At 38.7% G+C, this 19,810-nt stretch overlaps 1 protein-coding gene across 1 annotated transcript; it reads right to left on the minus strand.

Annotated features, from left to right (window-relative positions):
* Positions 1–1,004: 1,004 nt before the first annotated feature.
* On the minus strand, positions 1,005–18,937 carry LOC140514226 (albumin-like). The gene is made up of 15 exons (XM_072624343.1): positions 18,815–18,937; positions 17,712–17,769; positions 16,063–16,195; positions 15,508–15,719; positions 14,355–14,487; positions 11,807–11,904; positions 10,210–10,339; positions 8,224–8,438; positions 7,053–7,185; positions 6,333–6,430; positions 5,040–5,178; positions 4,450–4,673; positions 3,854–3,986; positions 2,698–2,773; positions 1,005–1,175 (listed from the first exon to the last, which is right to left on the minus strand). The coding sequence occupies exons 1-14, from the start codon at positions 18,891–18,893 to the stop codon at positions 2,732–2,734; spliced, it is 1,827 nt and encodes a 608-aa protein (XP_072480444.1). The 5' UTR covers positions 18,894–18,937; the 3' UTR covers positions 1,005–1,175; positions 2,698–2,731.
* Positions 18,938–19,810: the final 873 nt, after the last annotated feature.

Genomic DNA, 19,810 nt, shown 5'->3' on the forward strand with positions numbered 1-19,810 from the left:
AGTTTGGGGGAAAAGAAATCAAAGCTACATATGAACTTGTGAAAATACTATAAATAGTTATTGATTAAAGCACATTAAGTCAAACAAGGTGTCATCTGACACCTATCAGATTGGCTAAAATGATAGGGGGAAATGACAAATGTTAAAGAGGATGTGGAAAAATTGGGACACTAATACACTCTTGGCATAATTGTGAACTGATCAACCATTCTGGAGAGCAATCTGTAATTATGCCCAAGGAGTCATAAAATTGTGTGTACCCTTCGACTCAGCCATATGACTATTAGGTCCATTTCCCAAGGTAGTCAGGAAAAAAAATAAAAGAATGTATATGTTCTAAAATATTGATAACAGCTCTTTTGTGGTAGCAAAGAATTGGAACTGGAATATGTGCACATCTGATGAGGAACAGCTAAACAAGTGGCGGCATATGATTGTGATATGCAATAAGAAATGAAGAACAAGTTGGTTTTAGAAAAGTAAGGAAAGACTTGTATGAATTAACGCATAGTAAAATGATCAGTCAAGAGAATGTTGTAAACAGTAACAATAATATTGTTTGAATAGTACCTGTGAATGACTAAGATATTTTGAGTAATGTGATCATTTGAATCAACAACAATTGCTGTTGAATGGCAATTGAGCTGCAATATCCATGCTATGGCCTTACACCTTGACCATATTTTCTATTGATGAGGATACTTGTTAATATATCTTGCAACTAGAACTTGCCTACTGACCACTCAGGTCCATGACTCACCCCAATATTTTTAGACCTATTATCAAATTAAAAAGAGAAAAGGAACCCAAAAGTCCATATCCTTTTAACCCTCTCAAAATTAATGCTGATGTTCCTGACTTGACCAGTATGGAGTGGGGAATCTTTGTGGAAAACTCCTTAAGGTAGGAGAGAAATTCAGGCACCAGTAGATCTAAAAGGGTAACACCCTCTCATACAAGTCATCATCACACTCCACAGAAAGATCAGTCCTGGACAACTTCCATGATTGTTTATGCTTTTGTTTTATTACTTATTGCAACACTTGGGAAGGATAAAAAAAATTTAAGGCAAACTGATGTTTTCTTAACTCTGGTGTTTGACACTAACAGAGAAACAAAGCAGATGTATGAATTTTGGGTCCTCAGTTCAGTCTCTGTTTTCTTCCACTGGTCAACTAGAAGGAAAAAAAGAGAGATATCATGAGGGAAAGAAAATGCTTTTAAAATATTAGTATGCAAAGATAATTTTAGCATTCACTTCTTTAAAATTTTGAGGTCTAAATTCTCTCCCTCTTTACCTCCTCACTATTCCCTGATACAGTAAACAGTTTGATATGTTATATATGTGCAATCACATGAAACATATTTCAATATTAATTGTGTTGTGAAAGAAGGCACAAAAAAAGAAACCATTAAAAATGTGACAAGTGAAAAATAGTATGGTTCAATCTGCATTCAGACTCCATTAGCTCTTTCTTTTGAAGTGGATAGGTTTGTTGATCATAAATCCTTAGAAGTTTTCTTGGATCATTGTATTCCTGAGAATAGCTAACTTATTCATTGTAGAACATGATGTGATATAGTTCTTACTAGTATAATGATCACCTGATTCTACACATTTCATTTTGCATCAGTTCATTTAAGTCTTTCCAAGTTTTTCTGAGAGCATCCAGCTCATCATTTCTTATAGCATAATATTATTCCACCTATCATATACAACAACTTGTTCAGTCATTTCTCAACTGATGAACATCCCATCAATATCCAACCCACTATGACCAAAAAAAAAGAGCTGCTATGAATACTTTTGTATAAATAAGTCCTTTTTCCTTTTCAAAATCTCTCCTGGATTTAGACATATTAATGACATTGCTGAATCAAACAGTATGCATAGTAAGCATGATTTTAAAAATTAAAGGAAAAATAGCAGCTTAAGATTTCCCCTCATTTTTGAAAGCAAAAGTATAGTGAATTTTTAAAAATTTTACATCATCCACATTTCCCAATATATCCTTGTCTCAACCTGTTCCTAGAGAAACATTCATTACATGGGTAATTAAAAAAAAAGAAAGCCCTAACACGTTACTTAAACTAACAAATCTACAAAGTCCAATTCTCTATGCCAAGTTCCATTCCAATAGTCTCTCTTTCTCTATAAAGAGGCTTCTCCTAATTTAAAAGACAATGGATTGGGTTCTTGAATCAAAAACAAAGTACAAAGCAGTAATGAATTCAGCAAGTACAAAGAAAATAGTTATCCATAAAGATCTGAAATTTAAAGTGGGGCCTTTCTTCCTGAATAGATTTCATATATACCTTCCTTAGATACACATTACAATGCCATATCAGTAAGATTCAGTACAAAACAGATCCCCTTCAGGTGCCATCCTAAGAGGGAAGATTTCTCAAAGACCACCACCCCCTTTGACTAAGACAGCCTGGTGGTATAGAATTAAATTCAGGCTCCAGTACTGCCCACATGCCAGGCAACATGGGATAGGTTAGAGTGCTGGACTTTGAGTCAAGAGGATTTGGATTGGTACCCAACCTCTGATACTTGTTCTCAAATCATTTAAACTCAACTAAGAATGAGGTATCTATCAATTGTGAAATGTCAGTGGAAGGTGGTCACACAAAGTTGAAATCTTAGATACTTGACATATCAACCTATTGCCAATGAAATACCCAGAGACTTACCTGAAATGTTAGTGGTGGCTTGTCCATCTGGTGTTTAAGCTAAGGCAGTTTGAACTGAAGCAACCAGCTTGGGACCCTGCAGGCAAAGAAATCACACATGTGTGACAAAGAGATTCCAGACAGCCCAAGCCTATGGTTTGTGAAAAGGGGCTCTTTGACTACTATACATTGCCCTTGATTATATAAAACCATCCCTATCAAGGGATATGGGAAGATATTTGAGCATAACCATCCCTGAATGTGAGATTTCTGCTCAAGAAAAACTGCCTATCTGTATTCATTTGGTTCTGAAGCTATAGGAAAACTCCTCCTCTGAAAGAGAGTTTAGACTACTTTCTTGGGGCCTAGGTATTGGCAAAACCTGGAGCAGAAATGGATGGATGTTAAAGAGAAAAGCAGTGGATTCTTCTCCCTCAGAGTCTTCAAGTGAAACCTGGATGACAAATGGTCATCCAGGGAAGAGAGAGAATTCTGGGGTAGGCACTGGAATACAACAGCATTCTTAATTTTTTTAATATTGATCACTGTTTTTCTATATAATTGGTTTCCTTGACACTTGTTTGAATTTAATTTTGTGTACTTGAAAAACATTTATCTCAGAAGGGGTCCACAGGATTCAGTAGGCTGCCAAAGAGGTCCATGAACAAAAAAGGTTAAGAACGCCTAGTCTAGAAGGTCTCTGAGGTTCCTTCCATCTCTCAGATTCTGGATTCAGTGACTGGCTGGAACTGAGGGAGGGGAGGGGTGGTTTACTACCTGTGTACAAGCATTCAGATTTGGCTGGATTATAGATTTGTCCTTTTCAAAAAGACATACAGCTAAAGGAATTCTTCTATTAAATGTTATGCACGCCACACATGCTACACACCTAAGATTTTCATTCACCCTGACACATAGGAGACAGGGGAGACTGATAACTATTTGACAAGTGAAAGAAAACTACAAATACACAACAAAATCTAAGCATTCTATGGACTCATAAGAATATTTTAGTCAAAGGGACAAAGGGAATGGGCTCTTGCTTTCAGAATGATCAGGGATGTCACCTTTTAGGAAACTAAGGGAAGAAACCTAAGTATTCTTGCCTAAGCCCACATTTGAGGTATCACCAAAGACTCCCATAGTAGATGAATTAAAAGTAAAAAGAAGTCCATACATCTGCCCCAAAGCAGGCTTCGTGGTCGGCTTCTTTGCAGCACTTCTCCACCATTGCTCTGAAATCAGTAATGACGCCCTTGATCTGGTCATCAGTGATCTTGGGTTTGTGTTTCACAAGTTCCACCAGTATACTGGAGTGAAAGAAAACACATAAATGGCCATGAAATGCAAGGAGGGACCAGGCTGGCCAACCATGCCTCATCTGTCCCTAGCACTAGGTCACAAATCAGAGGGGAGATGCTAGCATTGAAGCCTGAAATTTGGAGAAAGACATGAGGAAAGATGATCCTTTTGAAGACAGTAGTACCTCCTTGGGCCATTTTCCTGCCTTCCCCTTCAGGGATCCTAAACATCTTACCATAATCTTCATCATACGCATTTTGGTAATCTTAAAGCATGATATAAATACTAGTAGCAATCATTGCTATTAAAAGTGACTTGCACTTGAATCACTTTCTAATGACTTTTTCCTAAAAGATTCTTGCTCTAAAACAGAAAGGTTTGCTCATGTCAGTAGAGTGTCTTTCTCATGCTCAAGGAAGAGGCAAATTTTGAGGAAAGTTTGAGGAAAGCAGGAGATGAAATGCTCCTGACCTTTGCTTCTTGCTCTGCTTTTCCTCCTCAGGAAGTGTGCACAGCTCAGCATGGAAGGTGAATGTGTCTGGAGAAAATGCCGGGGGATGATATGTCTCATCAACACCCAAGGCAGTTAAGCAAGACCTGCGGTTCGCCAAGGATTCTGTGCAGCATTTGGTGATTCTCTCACTCACTGGGGTCTTCTCATGCAGGCGACAGACTTTGTCGATTATAATAGCCAGCTAAAGCAAAAAGAAAAAATTGGGTGAATTCATCAGATAGTGGACCCATTAGTATTTCAACAGATTAAACTGAACTGCTCTATTGAGGATCACCCTTACTCATTGCCTCAGTCTAATTTCAGTCATTGAGTTTTTAAGCCACCATTCCATAAGCCATTAGAAGCTTCCAAAAATGTAGGGTTTTTTTTAAAAATAAATCAATTAAAAGGTTTTGATTTGGGATTTTAGGAGCTCTGTTTAAGAGGAGAAGTAACCAACATTTATAGAGGGCACTCCTGTGCCACAAATTTTTTATTGGCCTGTCAGCTAAAACTTCCAACAATAGTATTAATAGTATTAAAGTGGAAAAGAAAAGAAAAAACTCACGTAGCCCTCAGTACAGCCCATTTTCTCTTGGTCACTGACTTTACAGCATTTAGAGGCAACTTTTGCTAATTTATGTGCAACGTATAGCAACGTTGGAGTTGATATCTGAGGTGCTTTCCTGGTATAACGAACCAGCAATCTGGAATTACAGTATTCCAAATGTTTATAGTCAGACAAAGAATCGGTTTTTGAAAAATAACAGTAATAGTATTAAAATCTTGTCAAGCAACACACACCAACCCAGAGTCAGCTTGGCATCATTAAACTGTCCATCTTTGGTGGTCAATATGGTCCTTCCATTTTTCTCTCTTCCTGGTCCTCCACTGTCATGACCTCTACCCTTCACCCATTCTACCCAATTCTGTGTTTCACCTAGTGGTAACAAGGACATTTTACGAGTCTTCGCAGATCCCATCAATGATGTTCACATTTTCAAGAATGGAAGTTTTCCAAATATTCCAATTTTCCCCAATATTAATCTGTCATATGTGAGTCTTAAACATTGAACTTCGGTAACTCTTTAGTCTCTGTCCCCCCTTGGTATTCTACAAGATTACTATTCACTACAAAGTTCAATCATTTATTTGTTCTGAACCATTTTGTTTACATTCCAGATGGTGTCCCACGCCTCATATTTGCCTGAAAAAGCCTGGCATTCTTTCCTTTGTTTCTTCCTTTCATAGGTTTTTAGCTTTGGATTATATCATCTTTCGAGCTTCAACTTTCCAACCTGAGGAATCTTGTTTAGTTCAAGATTGAATCACATACTTAAAACTGAAAAGGATCTTAAAGGCCTTTGAGTCCAACACCCTCATCTTACAGGGAAGGAAACTGAGTCCAAGTGACTTTCCCAAGACTAGACAGCTAGCAAGTGTCAGAGTTGGGTCAGAACCCAATATCAAACTCAGGCAGGTCTTCCTGACTCCAAGCTCAGTGATCTCATCACTGCCATCTGATGCCATAATCTATGAGTAATAGCAAACCAGTGCTTCCCTTAGACCCTCAAATTATTGAAAGAACCAGAGGCTCACAGAGCACTTTGAGAGGAAAAGTTGAAGCTTTCATGTTTTGTAGCCTTCTCTAGTTATTGGTTGCTGGACTCAGATGGCTGTGGAGAAGAAAGTGGGGCTGCTGATTTTGCATAGCCCTGTAAACTTAAATCTAATTCATTTGCAAGTCATTTCATTATCTTCCTGATGTCCTTCAAGAACAAAGGACAAACCACAAACATCAGCTTTCATACTATTAAACCTTAAATATCAAAATTTTTTCAGGCGGTAAGGTCCCACTTACTCATTTTCAAAACCATCTTCTCCATGTTTTTCAAAGAAATCGCAATTTTCCTTGATTAAATGGTTGCTGTCCTCAATAACAGTTTTGTGATGTTCAGTCTGAAAGAGAACAAAATGGTATTTATAGCATGTCCTCTGTGGACACATTACATATATTGCTTATTACTTTTCACTGTTATAGTCAGTTTAGAAATCACATTAGAATTAGCCCTCCACATTCATTCTGTCCAGCTCACTTAATTTCATGCAGAAGCATGTCTAAAAGATCAAGAGTTTTCAAGACTTCTATACAGGGATACCAATTCCAGTGCCTAATGACCCTCATGCTCAGGAAAACTCAAAAACTCTTCGATGCAGCTAAATTGAGTCTCTCTTAAATATCACCTCTCAGAATGCTTTTTAAATTCTGTTTTAGGGGAAATGGAGACAAGCAAAACCTTCTCCTTTATCAAAGAACTGTTCTAGAATGAGAGTATCATTTCCAGCCTTCTCATATCTAGGACAGCTCTTCCTACTTACTTTCAACATTGATCATAACAACCTGACATGAAAGCCCCGAATGAGTCAAGAGTCCCAACATGAGGTGCAATTAGCATTCATATGACTTCACTTTTTCTTTTTTGTGATACACTATGTGATCCAATCCAGATGAAGCAATCATGAGCACATAGCATCCCAAGAGAGTAATTCGATTTTTCTGTCTTCCTCATGAGAAACCTACCACTTTGGCATAGCAAGCAGGAGGGTCAGCTGTGGCGCAGCACTCCTCTAGTGTGGTCTCATAGTCCTTGGCAAGCCTTAACAGTGTGGTAATAGCTAGCTCAGGGTGTCTTCGTGCATTATCATACAAAAAGCTTAAAAGCAAAGATCAAACAGATGTCAGCATGGTAAGGAATAAGATCAACCCCCATCATTATTCCTCTGTCCTAAGGTCCCATAAATTTTTTAATATTACAATAGCAAAAAAACATTTCTGACATAAAATATTTAGAATTCACTTTGTCTGATCTTTATATTAATGGATTCATCAGATGGTGTTAAATTTTCCATTTTTCAAAATATCAGTTCTGTACAGCCCTACTGTACAGTATTACAGCATGTATCCAGAGGATACAGAAATAAATCTCCTAGTCCTACACTTATGGCACATAACTCCATCCTGCCTTCTACTCTCACTTAGTGGCCACATGTCTGAATGGCTCTCAACTTCAGAGTTAGCCTGTACATCCCAGGAATGTTAACATTCTGTCTTCTACTTCTTTGCATCCCTTAAAGTTCCTCGCTCAGGACAGTGAGTGGAATATGGACTCAACACATATTTGTCCAATAGAAGAGAGTGAATGAAAAGATTGATCAATGTATGGTCGGATGCATGAACAAATGAACAACAGCTCAGCAGACAGACAAGGAACAATTCAAAGTTTCCCTTTCTTCCCTAATAAATGAAAGATAATGTCATCAAGACTCAAGGCCACAAAGCTGGTAGTTTCAGAGCTAAAAGAGGCCTTTGCATTCCTTTGTACTCCTCCAGTCTACACATCTCCAAAACTATCTCCAAGTTCCTAGATATCTGTCCTCTCTGGGCCAAGTAAAGCCATTGTGACTTCATGCCATCATTGGCCTCCTCTTGAGACTGAAGGAAAGAGAGTATATTTCATGGAGCCAAAGATGAGGTACAATTAAGCTGACATTGCAGAGTCACTGGCCTGGATTCCATGACTAGGGACAGCAGAAGGCGTAAAGAACAAGGTTTGTCTCTGTTTCTGTCTGGGAAAGGAAAAGGCAAGGAGTAGCCAACAAACAGCTCTACAACTGGGAAGCAAGTAGAGTATCAGAAAAATGGTATTGAGCATATGAAAGAAATACAAGAATAAGATGAAAAGTTTAATTACTTGGCTAAGTAGAGATCTTTTGCTTCCTGGTAGTTTTTGCAGGCCTCCTTGGTTTCTACATATTCAGCAAAGAAGTTAGGGAGGTCAGCAGGAATGTCATCCTTTTCCAAATCAATCATGCACTGGGTCTTCTCTATTATAGGCTTGTCACAGCATTTTCCAAGTTTGGAGGAGATTGAATCTTTATGGGTACAAACGTATTCAGAAAGAGCCACCTATAAGCAGTAAGAGAAAAACAGTTCAGCATAGTGCTCAATATTCTAAGACTCTAGGAACTCCAAGCCAACTCTACCTTTCCCTTCTAGAATGCCCTGTGGAACCTCTCTATTTTTAACAAATGGTCCTTCACTTACACCCCTTCCTCTGAAGCTCCTTCCACATCCTTGTAGCCTCAGTAACGACATTCCCCTACAGACAGTTCATCTTTGCCCAAGCTCTTCAGAATGGGATGTCCCTTCTCTCATTCTTTGTTGCCACCCCACAAGCACATGCACAATGACACTGGGTCAACAGCTAATGGAGGTGCAGGGGGGGTTCCTTGCTCCCCTCGTTGCCACTTTCAGACTTTACCCCTACCACCTGTATTCACTGTCTTCCTTTGAAGTTCAACCCAAAGAGAAGTGTCACCCTGTCCAGACCCTAGTAGGTTTGATCAACTTCCCCCAGTTCATTCTCCTTCCTTTCTCCTGAGCTTCAGGATTTGGTTTCAGCTCCAGTCTCTCCTCACTCCTGTCCATCCTGCACTTGGCTGATTTTTCCAAGGTTTAGGTCTAAACATGTTATGTCTGCTGCTTAGTGAACTTAATGAGTCCTTAGTACCTCCAGTATCAAATATGATGTTCTCTCTTTGATATCCAAAGTGGTCCTTAATCTGTGCCCTTCCATCCTTGTTAGTCTGCCCATACTTTGCTCAGTTCCACAAGCTGTCCTATCTAGGGACACTGGCCTCCTTTACACTGGCTCTCCCCCATGCCCCAGTGCTCATCCCCCTCCCCTTTGCATCTTAGATTTCCCAGTTTTCTTAAGATAGACTAAGAGGTCCTCCAGCTACAAGAGCTTTCGCTCTTCGGATTACCTTCCATGTATTCTATGTACATCTTGTGTCTTTACTATGTATTTGCCTGATATCTCCTCCCACCAAAATGTAAACTCTTTGAGGACAGGGACTATTGTTATCTGTCTTTGCCTCCCCAATGTATATAGAATAGTGTCTGCACACAGAAGGTGCTGAGTCAAGGTTTATTGACTGTCTGATCAGCTGGTTAGCAGTCACATTGACCTTGACCTCCATGGGTTTTTCTTGGAGGATAAGAACCAAAAAATTATAACAATATTATTAAGAACTAATTTTGACAAAGGAAGTAATAGAGAGAGTTTTAGGATGCTGGGAACCACAGGGTCAGAAGGAATTGGAAAATTCCTCATAACAGGGTGTTCGGGAGGAAGCAATGAGAACACTGGAAACAAACTGTGTCAACTGTGTTTTACCATCTTGCTAATGGACTCCTTTATTTTATTCAGCAGCAAGTAATTACTAAATACGTTCTACTTGTAAGGTACTATCTTAGCTCCAGGAATTCAAAGGCAAAAAAATGTTTATCCTCTAACTGCTTATGTTCTATCCAGAGAGATAACAAATATGTACATAAACATTTTATATACATAAAATTAGAAATATATACAAGTCAATACATGATCATTTTCTGCTCGAAGAAATGAATGCCTGAGCAGATCGGAAAAGGCTTCCTATAGGAAGGCCACAAGCTTAGCTTACTGCCTGGCATACAGTAGGTGCTTAATAATGTCAATTGACTGGCTGACTAACAGACTAAGCTGAGGTTTGAAAGAAACTACAGATTCAAATTTATTCTTTATGATGCCTCTGATTCTAAATTTATTAAGTTTGTGTTTAAAAGAAACTCAGACAAGTACATTATAGAGAAGCTTATGTAACAACAATATGGGTTAATACCAATAAATACATACTCTATCATCAGCACACTCCAACAGGTCACCATGGCAACATTCTGTATAAATTTTGGCAAGATCATCCACTAGTTTATGAAGTTCAGCAAATTCAATCTTAGGGAATTTCTGACTTAGCCGAGCAATGAGGCTAGAGAGAAAGTCCACAAGAGGTTAATCATTAGAATTTAAAACTTACAAAAAAATTTCCTGGAAATTATTTTTTAAATTGCTATGAAGCCATTGAATGGGTTGACATGTAGAAAGTATCAGATACAGGAACTGAACGTCAAGTCATTCTGACCCAGAGGACAACACTCTATATACTCTGCCATACTTCCTTATCATTAATTTTTGGGAAACATAAGTATTGTCCAATCCTTTGTGTTAACAGTGGCCATCATGGTTATATTTTTTAGGTCTTAGAAGGCATAAGCCACATCTATCACTCTTTTTGCAAATTGTAAGCCCTTAACATGATTACTGAGAGACTCTATGAGGTACTTTGGGGACATCACTACAATGAGGAACTTCAGGTAGTGAAACCCAAGTGGACAAGAGCTTTTAAAATGAAAAGAGAATCAGGGCTTAGCTGGGCTGAATGAGAGTACATCATGAACCAAAGTGGTAGGCAAAGGATTAGAGAATCAGATCCCCTAACCAATATGGCAAGAGGAGGAATGAGTCAAGCAGGAATGAAGTGAGAGTGGGGTCGTGGGAAAACCTGACCTCTCTAACAGCCTCTGTAATACTCCAGACTGGAGGATAAACATTTCTAGACCTTACTTATAACATTGGAATAGAAATGCTTGCCACTTTTATTACAAAGACTAAACAGGAAATGTCTACTTCTGAGATGATTAAATGGATTCTGGATCATTTTTTCCTGATCTGATTTCCCGATAGTTGATTTTGTCCTGTAACTGCCTAAGTTATGGTTCTTTACCTCTAAGCTTAGTGCAAAAATACACTGACCTTTATTGAGTTAAGTTTAGAAATCCATTCTGCAAATTACTGGTCTAGTATTGCCTCAAGGAATTCTGCCATTCTTGGAGGATGAGGTGGAAACAAGGCAAGCTTTTCTTCAAGGAAGTCTGGTTTGTTATCCAAAGAAGTCAGTCCCACTATCTTTTAACCTTGCAAGTGGACTCAAACAATGAACTTTTCTCAGTCATGGGAAAGAAGGTGGATGTTGCTTGCCCTTCATTTCCAACTTTCAATCAATCATATTGTTGCCTGTGTTTTCAGCTATGTAACCAGTCATGTTGTTCTCAACCCCATGATGTAACCTATTCTGTTCTATTTCTTGTTCTATGGTTATAAAAATGAGTTGCATCTTCAATTCTTTGTCTTTTGGCCAACTGAGACAGTCAATAGACTCATTTTACTGGCAGGTGGTGCCCTGATAACAAAATGTTTTCTTGCTTGGAGAAAGAGCCTTGGTTTATCTTTTTTGTTGAATTTCAGTTGTAACAATTTTTTTTTACTTTTTGGAAGTGTTGAAATTATCAATAAAAGATGCTGATAGCTATAGATATTGGAATCCCAGGACTTTTTTTCATCTTTGCTTGTAAAACAAATACAAAGGATTTTAGGCAAATGAAACTTATAGACTTACCCAGCCTTGAGAGCTCTCTCTCCAAATTTGTCTAAAGTGGAGCATCGGAATCTCTGTTTTGCACCTGCACTTAAAACTTTGTCTCTTAAAGCAGGGAGCTGTAGAAAGAAGAAATTACCTTTTTCAAAAATAATTTCCACATTTTAATTAATATGAAAAATCAATTCCCCACAAAGACCTCACAAATTAATTGGACATTTTCTCCAAAATTTAATGAGTTTAACCTAAGTTCCATGAGTGAGAGCCAGAGAGAAAGAGAGATTTATTGATAGGTATATTTCAATATTTTTAGTTTCCTTGGTAAACCTATGTATTTCCTTTTACGCAATGAAAGACATAATTCTGAGAAGGGTCCATAGGCTTCACTACCTGCCCAAGGGATCCTTGACACAAAAAATTTTAAGGAACCCTGCTTTATATGAAAATGGCATTACTCACTTGCCAATAATAAGGCATGCCCTTGGGTGTGTTTTCTCAGGAGCAGTGATAGATTTTTGGACTAAGACCTTAAAGTTCACTTTCTGGTGCCTCTTATGACCAAGGGAACACAATTAGAAGAGAATTGTTCAGATTTAGTAATGGTCAATGATAATTTCACCAGTCTATAACACATTGTAAGTTCCAAGCAGACAGAGGAAATTTTGAGCTTTCTCTTCATATCCTTAGGACCTTAAAGGTATCTAATGGGGGATTAATAATTGCTTGGTGGGTTGGAATTAAAGCTAGGACATTCAATTCTATTAACATAATATGTGAATCTATCAAGGTAATCAGCCACAAGCACAGTGATTAGTGAATTGAATGCTTAACCTCTCCGGACCTCAGTTTCCTCATCTAGAATGAAATTATTAAATATAGGGATCTCTAAGGCCCCACTCAGCTCTCAATCTGTGCTCCTATCTGGATTATTAAACCTTTAACATTCTATATCCTGATGTAACAAGCTATATATCTTTGCTAAGTAGGATAGGTTTTCCACATTTGGAAAATCATATAGCATGTGTTGTTCTCAAAGACGATTTCAAAAGTATTTAAGACAGAAAATTTTTTCAAAGTTAAAGTTTGAAGCTATCAAAGTTAAATTACTTATTTACTAACCAGCATTAGACTTGAGAATAAAGTAAAAATGAATGGGATTTGAGGGGAATCAGAAAGGAGCACACATTCAAAACATTGCTTTCACTGGCTTCGTTTGTACCTAAAATTTCACCATTCACTTCAAATTCAACTCCTTGAGGTTTAGAAACTGTATCTCTTAGAATCCTCTTTCAAAAGGAAAACACCTCAGGATAACAGAATCCAATTATCAACAATGGAATGTGAATTATTTATGAGATTATTTTTCAAAGAAGACATCTGAGTTACAGAATGATACCAAAGAGATAGGGAAGAGGACAGGGCATACTTTGATAGGGAGAAGCCTTTTGGGAGAGAGTTGACTTGGGAATGTTATTGTACTAAGGTACTTTGGAGTGTGAAGAGTCAGTATAAAGGTACTAAATACCTCCTGGGGCATGTGAAAGAGCCTTAAAGAACCAAGAAGACAAACTTCACCTGCTTCCCAATTTTCCTTAGGGCCAACTATGTCATCTGGCATCTAGGTGGTCCAGTGGATAGAGTACTAAGTGAGAATGAGGAAGACTCATCTTCATGAGTTCAAACCTGGCCTCAGACACTTACTAATTGTGTGAACCCGAACAAGTCACTTATCCCTGTTTGCATCAGTACTTCCTCTATAAAATGGCCTGGAGAAGTAAGGAACAAATCATTCCAGTATCTTTGCCAAGAAAAACTCAAATGGGGTCACAAAGTGTCAGACAAGACTCAAAATGACTGGACAACAATAAAACTATATTGTCAGCTCCATCTTTGGCCTTACCTAATATTCCCCAAATCATCCTAAAGTCAGCACAGTTCATTCTTCTACCTATAGTAGACTGTCCAATCCCCAAATCCTCCATAAACATAACATCACATGCTTGCACACGCACACACATACACACAATGTTATCACCAGAATTCAGAAAGTTCTTAAACGCAATATTACAAATAATGGAATGATAGAGTGGTTTGGAAAGGTTAAGCAATCTATAGGCAGACTCTATCACATTACCCTTCACCAAAAATAGAACAGTACTAAACAGGAACAAATTAAGGACCATATACTTAGAGCTGGAAGGAGCACCAAGTACCATACTCTCAAATTACAGATTAGAAAACTGAAGCCAGGAAAATTAATTACTTACTGAGTGTCATACAGATAGCAAACATCTGAGATGGGGCTTCAACTGAAGTCATCTGACTTCACCACCCTCCCAAAGAGCCTTCTGTACTGTACCACAGTACCTCTCAAGCCAAGTACCAGGACTTAAGAAGGTGTTGATCAATGATCATCATCACCTAGATGGGACTACTTGGGTTCAAGTCAGAGATTCCATACTAATTTGCAGATTCCCTGATTCTCTCTCTCTCCTTCTCTCTCTCTGTCTCTCTGTCTCTGTCTCTCTCTCTCTTACTTTTTCTCTCCCTCTGTCTCTCTCATGAATACCTTTTCATTGAGGCATGCGGCCTTGTCAGCAGCGTGGCAACATTCTTTCACCTCCCCCTTATACTGAAGAGCATAGGCAAGGAGTGTTGGGGCATAGAAGTAGGGGTGTCTTCTGGCAACCTCATACAGGTAGCTGAAATTAGCAAAGTGAAACAAGTGGTTACTTTTAAGTAGCTAACAACCATGAATATCCCAAACCATGTACCCACATCATGCAGAACCAGGTGATAGCAGTTGACTCCTTCAACTGAACCTAACTAGATTTGACTTCTGCTACCCCTCTAATGTGGAGCTGTGACTTCACTGGCATCCTTTCAGCTCTAACTAGAAATTGGTGGGTCTAGGCCAACCAACAAGGCCTAGAGCAAATAATGCAAAATCCCCTCTTCAGCTGAGGAATGAAGATACAGACACCAAGAACAACAGTCTTGGAGAAGGCCATGCATAGGGCATCATTCACCAAGACCCAGTATCTTCTCACAGAAGTTAATTATTCCTACTAACTCCAGGACTGGATGCTGCTATTTCCATACTGATCAAAGGGCAATAAAAGTTTTCAGGTTTCTCTGAATCCACTACCCCTAGGATTATAAATCTAGGTCCATCTCTGAGCATAGCAAATTCTGGGAAACTCCCTCTATTTCTGCAGTTTGACCACTTTTCAGTAACATAATAGTCTTTGCCAAGCTGCCTGGGCCACTAAGACCAAAGAATCCTAGAGCTATAAAAGGCTCAAAGACCATCTGATCCCCCTCATTTCGTAGATGAGGAAACTAAGCCCCAAGGAATTTCAATGACTTGTCCTTGCCAACTAGATGGCACAATGGATAAAGCATTGGGCCTGGTTACAGGAAGACATCAGAAATTTAGTAGGTTTGTGACACTGGGCATATCACATAATCTCTGTCTACCTCAGTTATCACATCCATAAAATGGGAATCTTAACAACATCCAAATGATTTGTTGTTGGGATCAAATAAAATTATATTTGTGACCCCCTTAGCACAGGGCCTGGCACATAGTAGGTGCTTCATATCTGTTTATTCCCCTTCCCCTTTGGTCCCACAGAGTTAGTATGTAAGCCCCGTGCTAGCATTCCTTCTCTCCTATGGTGGCCCACTGGTCCCTACACTCACTTTCTCATCTCACTTACTGTCCTGCTACTTTTTTTTCATTCTCTTCGATGGCTTTGCACAGTGCTTCTGGTTCAGGTGCTTCAATTTTAGGGAGGTCTGGGTGGTCATCTTTGTGGCTCAGGAAGCAATGATTTCTCTCAGGTTCCTCTTTAGCACAACAGTCTGCCATTTCGCCATATACCTCCCGAAGACTTGCCACTTTACATAACTCATCCCCTAAAAGTTGGTGCTAGGAAGAAAAAAATAGTTGGTTAGTCACTGACCATTTAAAGCTCTGGGAATAGTTGACTTTCTTATTTGGGTGGAACGAGACTCAGGAGACAAGAACTTAGCAGAGGATGCTGCCTTAACATTCTTCTGCTCTTCTCAAATTATCTGACTTTCTCTTAGTTCAAAACAATTCATTGCATTTTTCTAATGATGGGGAACAGTTCCAGACTGGTATTTGGGTGAGAAGTTCAAGAACAAAGAGGGAAATGGGCTTCTTGGTGGGACACATTACTATTGACTCTGATCTATCTGAAATGAAATGAAGAGAAAAGGTCAAACTCAACCACAGAGTTGATACTCACAAGGGATTTGCCACAATTTTCTGCTGTCTCATCAGCAGCACAGCCTTTTGCAAATTCCACAACCTCACCCACTAATTTTATATGATCTTCGTATGGGCATTTCTGGAGGTATTGAGCAAATGTGATCAACACTCTGAAATTAAGAGTTTTTATTGTTAGTGAAAGCAAAGATGACATTAATTATATAAAGTCCTGTTCTAAAGTGTTTGCTATGCTGAAGATCCAATCACACCCACGCCACCTCCAGGTTGACTAGAGGACCATTCACACCATGCCAAGGTGGGAAGAGTACCAAGGTATCCTGGGAGAGAGAGACAAGGGTGGCATGTGCCTCATGGTTGAACCACCACTACCACCATCTCGTCAACCACAACCACCTCTATTCACACCCAGGTAGAGACAGCCCAGGACGCTGCACCCAAGAGCCCCAGGGATAGATAGCAGCACCCCTCTAAGGACATACCTTGTTCTACTCTGACATCCCCACAGCCATTAACAAGGGGATCAACACTTGTACAGACGACCTATGACAACTGACTCTGAGGCTGTTTCCACCCCTCACCCCTGCCTCTTCAGCTGCCTCAGTTACTGAAGCCTAAGAAAAGATAGTTCTCATCACCAAAGTCCTTGGCAAAGACAAAAGGCTCAACACCAGAAACAGAGAATGGTTTTAACAGTGGAAATGTCATTAAAGGAGAATTATTACCACATATTTTTCTATTTTCTCCTAAGGTCCATGGGATTTTTTCCATCTGCCTTGTAGCTGTATTCTCTTAGATGGGTTCTCCCTGAGAAGAGGGACTGCTTTGCTTTTCTATGTGTGTGCTCCAGCCCTTAGCACAGTGTTTAAGGCATGATTTTTCATTCATTCACTCTACCAAGATCAATATATATTATCTCTTCCTCACTACGCCTACCAATGTGGGGGAGGGGAGGATAAACATTTATATAGTACCTACTATGTGCCAGGCACTGTGCTTTCCTCTTATTTGATCCTCACAATCTTATACAAACCCAGCTCAAAGAATCTCCAGTCATATTACATGTTAATTGACTGATAAGTCTAAAGTGGTGTTTAGCCCAAAAGCATTTGTATTTTAACAGTTAAACAAATGATATTAATTCTTAAGGTAGAATTCCAAGCATTATCCAGTAGCTGAGTTTGTGAAGGGCAAAGAGGATCTTCTTAACCACCCCCAAAATCATTCTATGTAGAAGGTAACCCCCTATATGTAAGACAACACTGAGTAACTGAAGTCAATTCAATTAGGCATCTAGACCTGTAGCCTAGAACATTTGGCCCAAAGTCTGCCTTTCACACATATCACATCATCACTTACTAGACATGTGACCCAGAAGAATTCACTCAACCACTGGCCATCTCAGTTTCCTTATCTGTAAAAATGGGGATAATAATAGCATGCTGAGCTGCCATCCCTGGTGACCACGTAGAAATATGTGGTGCCTACTGCCAGCCATAAGTGACATCAGGGCTTCATAGGGGAGTTGTGACAACTGAATATATTCTGTGGGGGAAGTGGCAGAAAGAGAAGAAACGGACCCACTATGGAAGCTATAAAGTGAAAATCAATTTTAGTCATCAATTTTAGTGGAAAAAATGAATGTAAATTTTTAGTAATCATACTTACATGGCTTTCATATTCTCTTCACCCAAATCTCTATACCGCTTGGCAATCTCACTTTTAGCTAGAAATAAAACAAAGAACATTGATTTTTATAGAGATATAGATACATACAAATACACACACATATATATATATATATGAGTGTGTATATATGTCTATATACATACATGTGTGTATGTGTGTATATATATTATGTATATATGTGTGTGCATATATATAAACCACCAAGTGAAGAATCCCTCCTCAATCTAAGCAGGATTTGACTCAAAAGATATTGCCTCTGCCAGCACAGAAAAAAATCTTTAGAGAATAGTCAAACTTAGCTCAGTTTAACAGCTGGAGAATGGTTGAATAGCAAAGCTACTTCTTGAATCATCATTTGAACTTTATAGCTTCTTTATTTTTTTCTCAATTCTAAGTTAGGATTTTTGTTTTGTTTATTTAATCATTTTCAGCCATGTCCAACTCCACGTGACCTTTTGGGGTTTGTTTATTTGGGGTTTTTTTGGCAAATATACTGAAATGATTTTCCTTTTCCTTCTTCAGCTCATTTTACAAATGAGACAAATGAGGCAAGCAAGATTAAGTGACTTGCCCAATGTCACACAAAAAAATAAGTAACTAAAGCCAGACTTGAACTCAGGTCTTCCTGACTCCAGGCCCAGCAATCTATTCACCTAGCTGCCAAAGTAGGATGTGTTCTTCTATAATTCTTTCAGAGGAGTGATTGGAGGTCTTCCTGAAATGCAAGTGCAACAAATCCAAACTCTAATTATAAAATTTATCTAATGGTTCTACATTTTTGTATGCTGAGGCAGAGCTAATGAAGTCTTTCTATCTTCGAGACTGTACAACTTTAAGAAGCCATGGTGGCTACATTTTCTGCATCTGCAAAAGAAGATTACAGAAACTATCCTGTCTAGCTTATTGACAATATTAAACAGATTAATGACTCCTTTAACACTATATAGGTACAATCATCCTGATGATTATTTTGCATTTCCAAAGAAAAATATACATGATGGGACCACAAATCCCCAAAGGTACAATCTTCGTTTAGCCTCTCTTTCTGCATTAAAAGAGACCATGAACAGAAATATTCTTACGTGCATCTCGACGGAAGATTTCCCTGGAATGAACAGAGCTGAAGAGGAAAATAAGGGAAATACAAATGACCCACTTCATCTTGTCAATAGTTTGTGGGAATTGGTGGAGGAGAGAAGGTAGGATATTGAGAGGAGAAATGTACTAATATACTTTTTTTAACCAATAATTGTAGATTATTAACTCTACATTTCGTTTCCTCCCACTGATTTCAAAATTCAGAATATTCTTGCCAAAACTGTGTTTGCCCAAATTCCTTGCACATGTTTGCCATCTGGAACTCTCTTCTGAAAAAGACCTTGTAAATTCATTAAACTTATGTAAAATACCTTATCAAATTATAAACAAGGACCTAAACTATTTGTACCTTTTATTCAGTACCATGTCCTTTATCCTAGATTCCCATTTGGACATTTTAGTTTGTGATACTTGTAAAATTTTGACCAACCTGGGAGCTACAGTTGGAGAGTGCATAAACAGGGGCCCTAAGTTGAGAGATGTGCCTTGGCAAACCATTTGCACAGCTGGACTTACCTAAAGGTAATGAGAGTCTGGAAAAAATTCCTAAATGAAAAGAATTAGAGGGCTTCCATTTCATTCATTCTTACCTTTACTCAGAAGGAGCAGAAGTCCCCATGTGGCCCAGAATACAACAAATGGAGAGAGTGGCGTCCAGAACATTAAGAATACAGCTTGATGTCCTAGACTTTTGCAACATCAATCTCAGGCCAGACCCTCAAAAGCAATTGCCCTTTCTGAAACTCACTTTATTCCATTGGACTTCATTTCTGATTCTTAGAAATGAGGGTAGAAAATAATTGAAATGATTGGTAGTAATAATGATCTTGGCAACATTGAGGCACAAACCAAAAGCTTAAAACCACATGGCCAGGTGGCACTTCCTGTAACCTTCAAAATGCTGAGAATTATCCCTCATCAAACTGAAGCAGCCTGAGTATCCATGGGACACACAGCAACACAGGTAGGGATAGGCACAA

The sequence above is a fragment of the Notamacropus eugenii genome, chromosome 7 (assembly GCF_028372415.1).
Source record: "Notamacropus eugenii isolate mMacEug1 chromosome 7, mMacEug1.pri_v2, whole genome shotgun sequence".
Taxonomy (NCBI): Eukaryota; Metazoa; Chordata; class Mammalia; order Diprotodontia; family Macropodidae; genus Notamacropus; species Notamacropus eugenii.

Coding starts and splice junctions, on each gene's coding strand:
- LOC140514226 (XM_072624343.1), bottom strand. CDS start 18,893: ATGAAGTGGGTCATTTGTATTTCCCTTATTTTCCTCTTCAGCTCTGTT. Junction 6,431..7,052: donor CTGCTTGCTATGCCAAAGTG/GTAGGTTTCTCA, acceptor GTTCTCTTTCAG/ACTGAACATCACAAAACTGT. Junction 4,674..5,039: donor TGGGCTGTACTGAGGGCTAC/GTGAGTTTTTTC, acceptor TTTTTGCTTTAG/CTGGCTATTATAATCGACAA.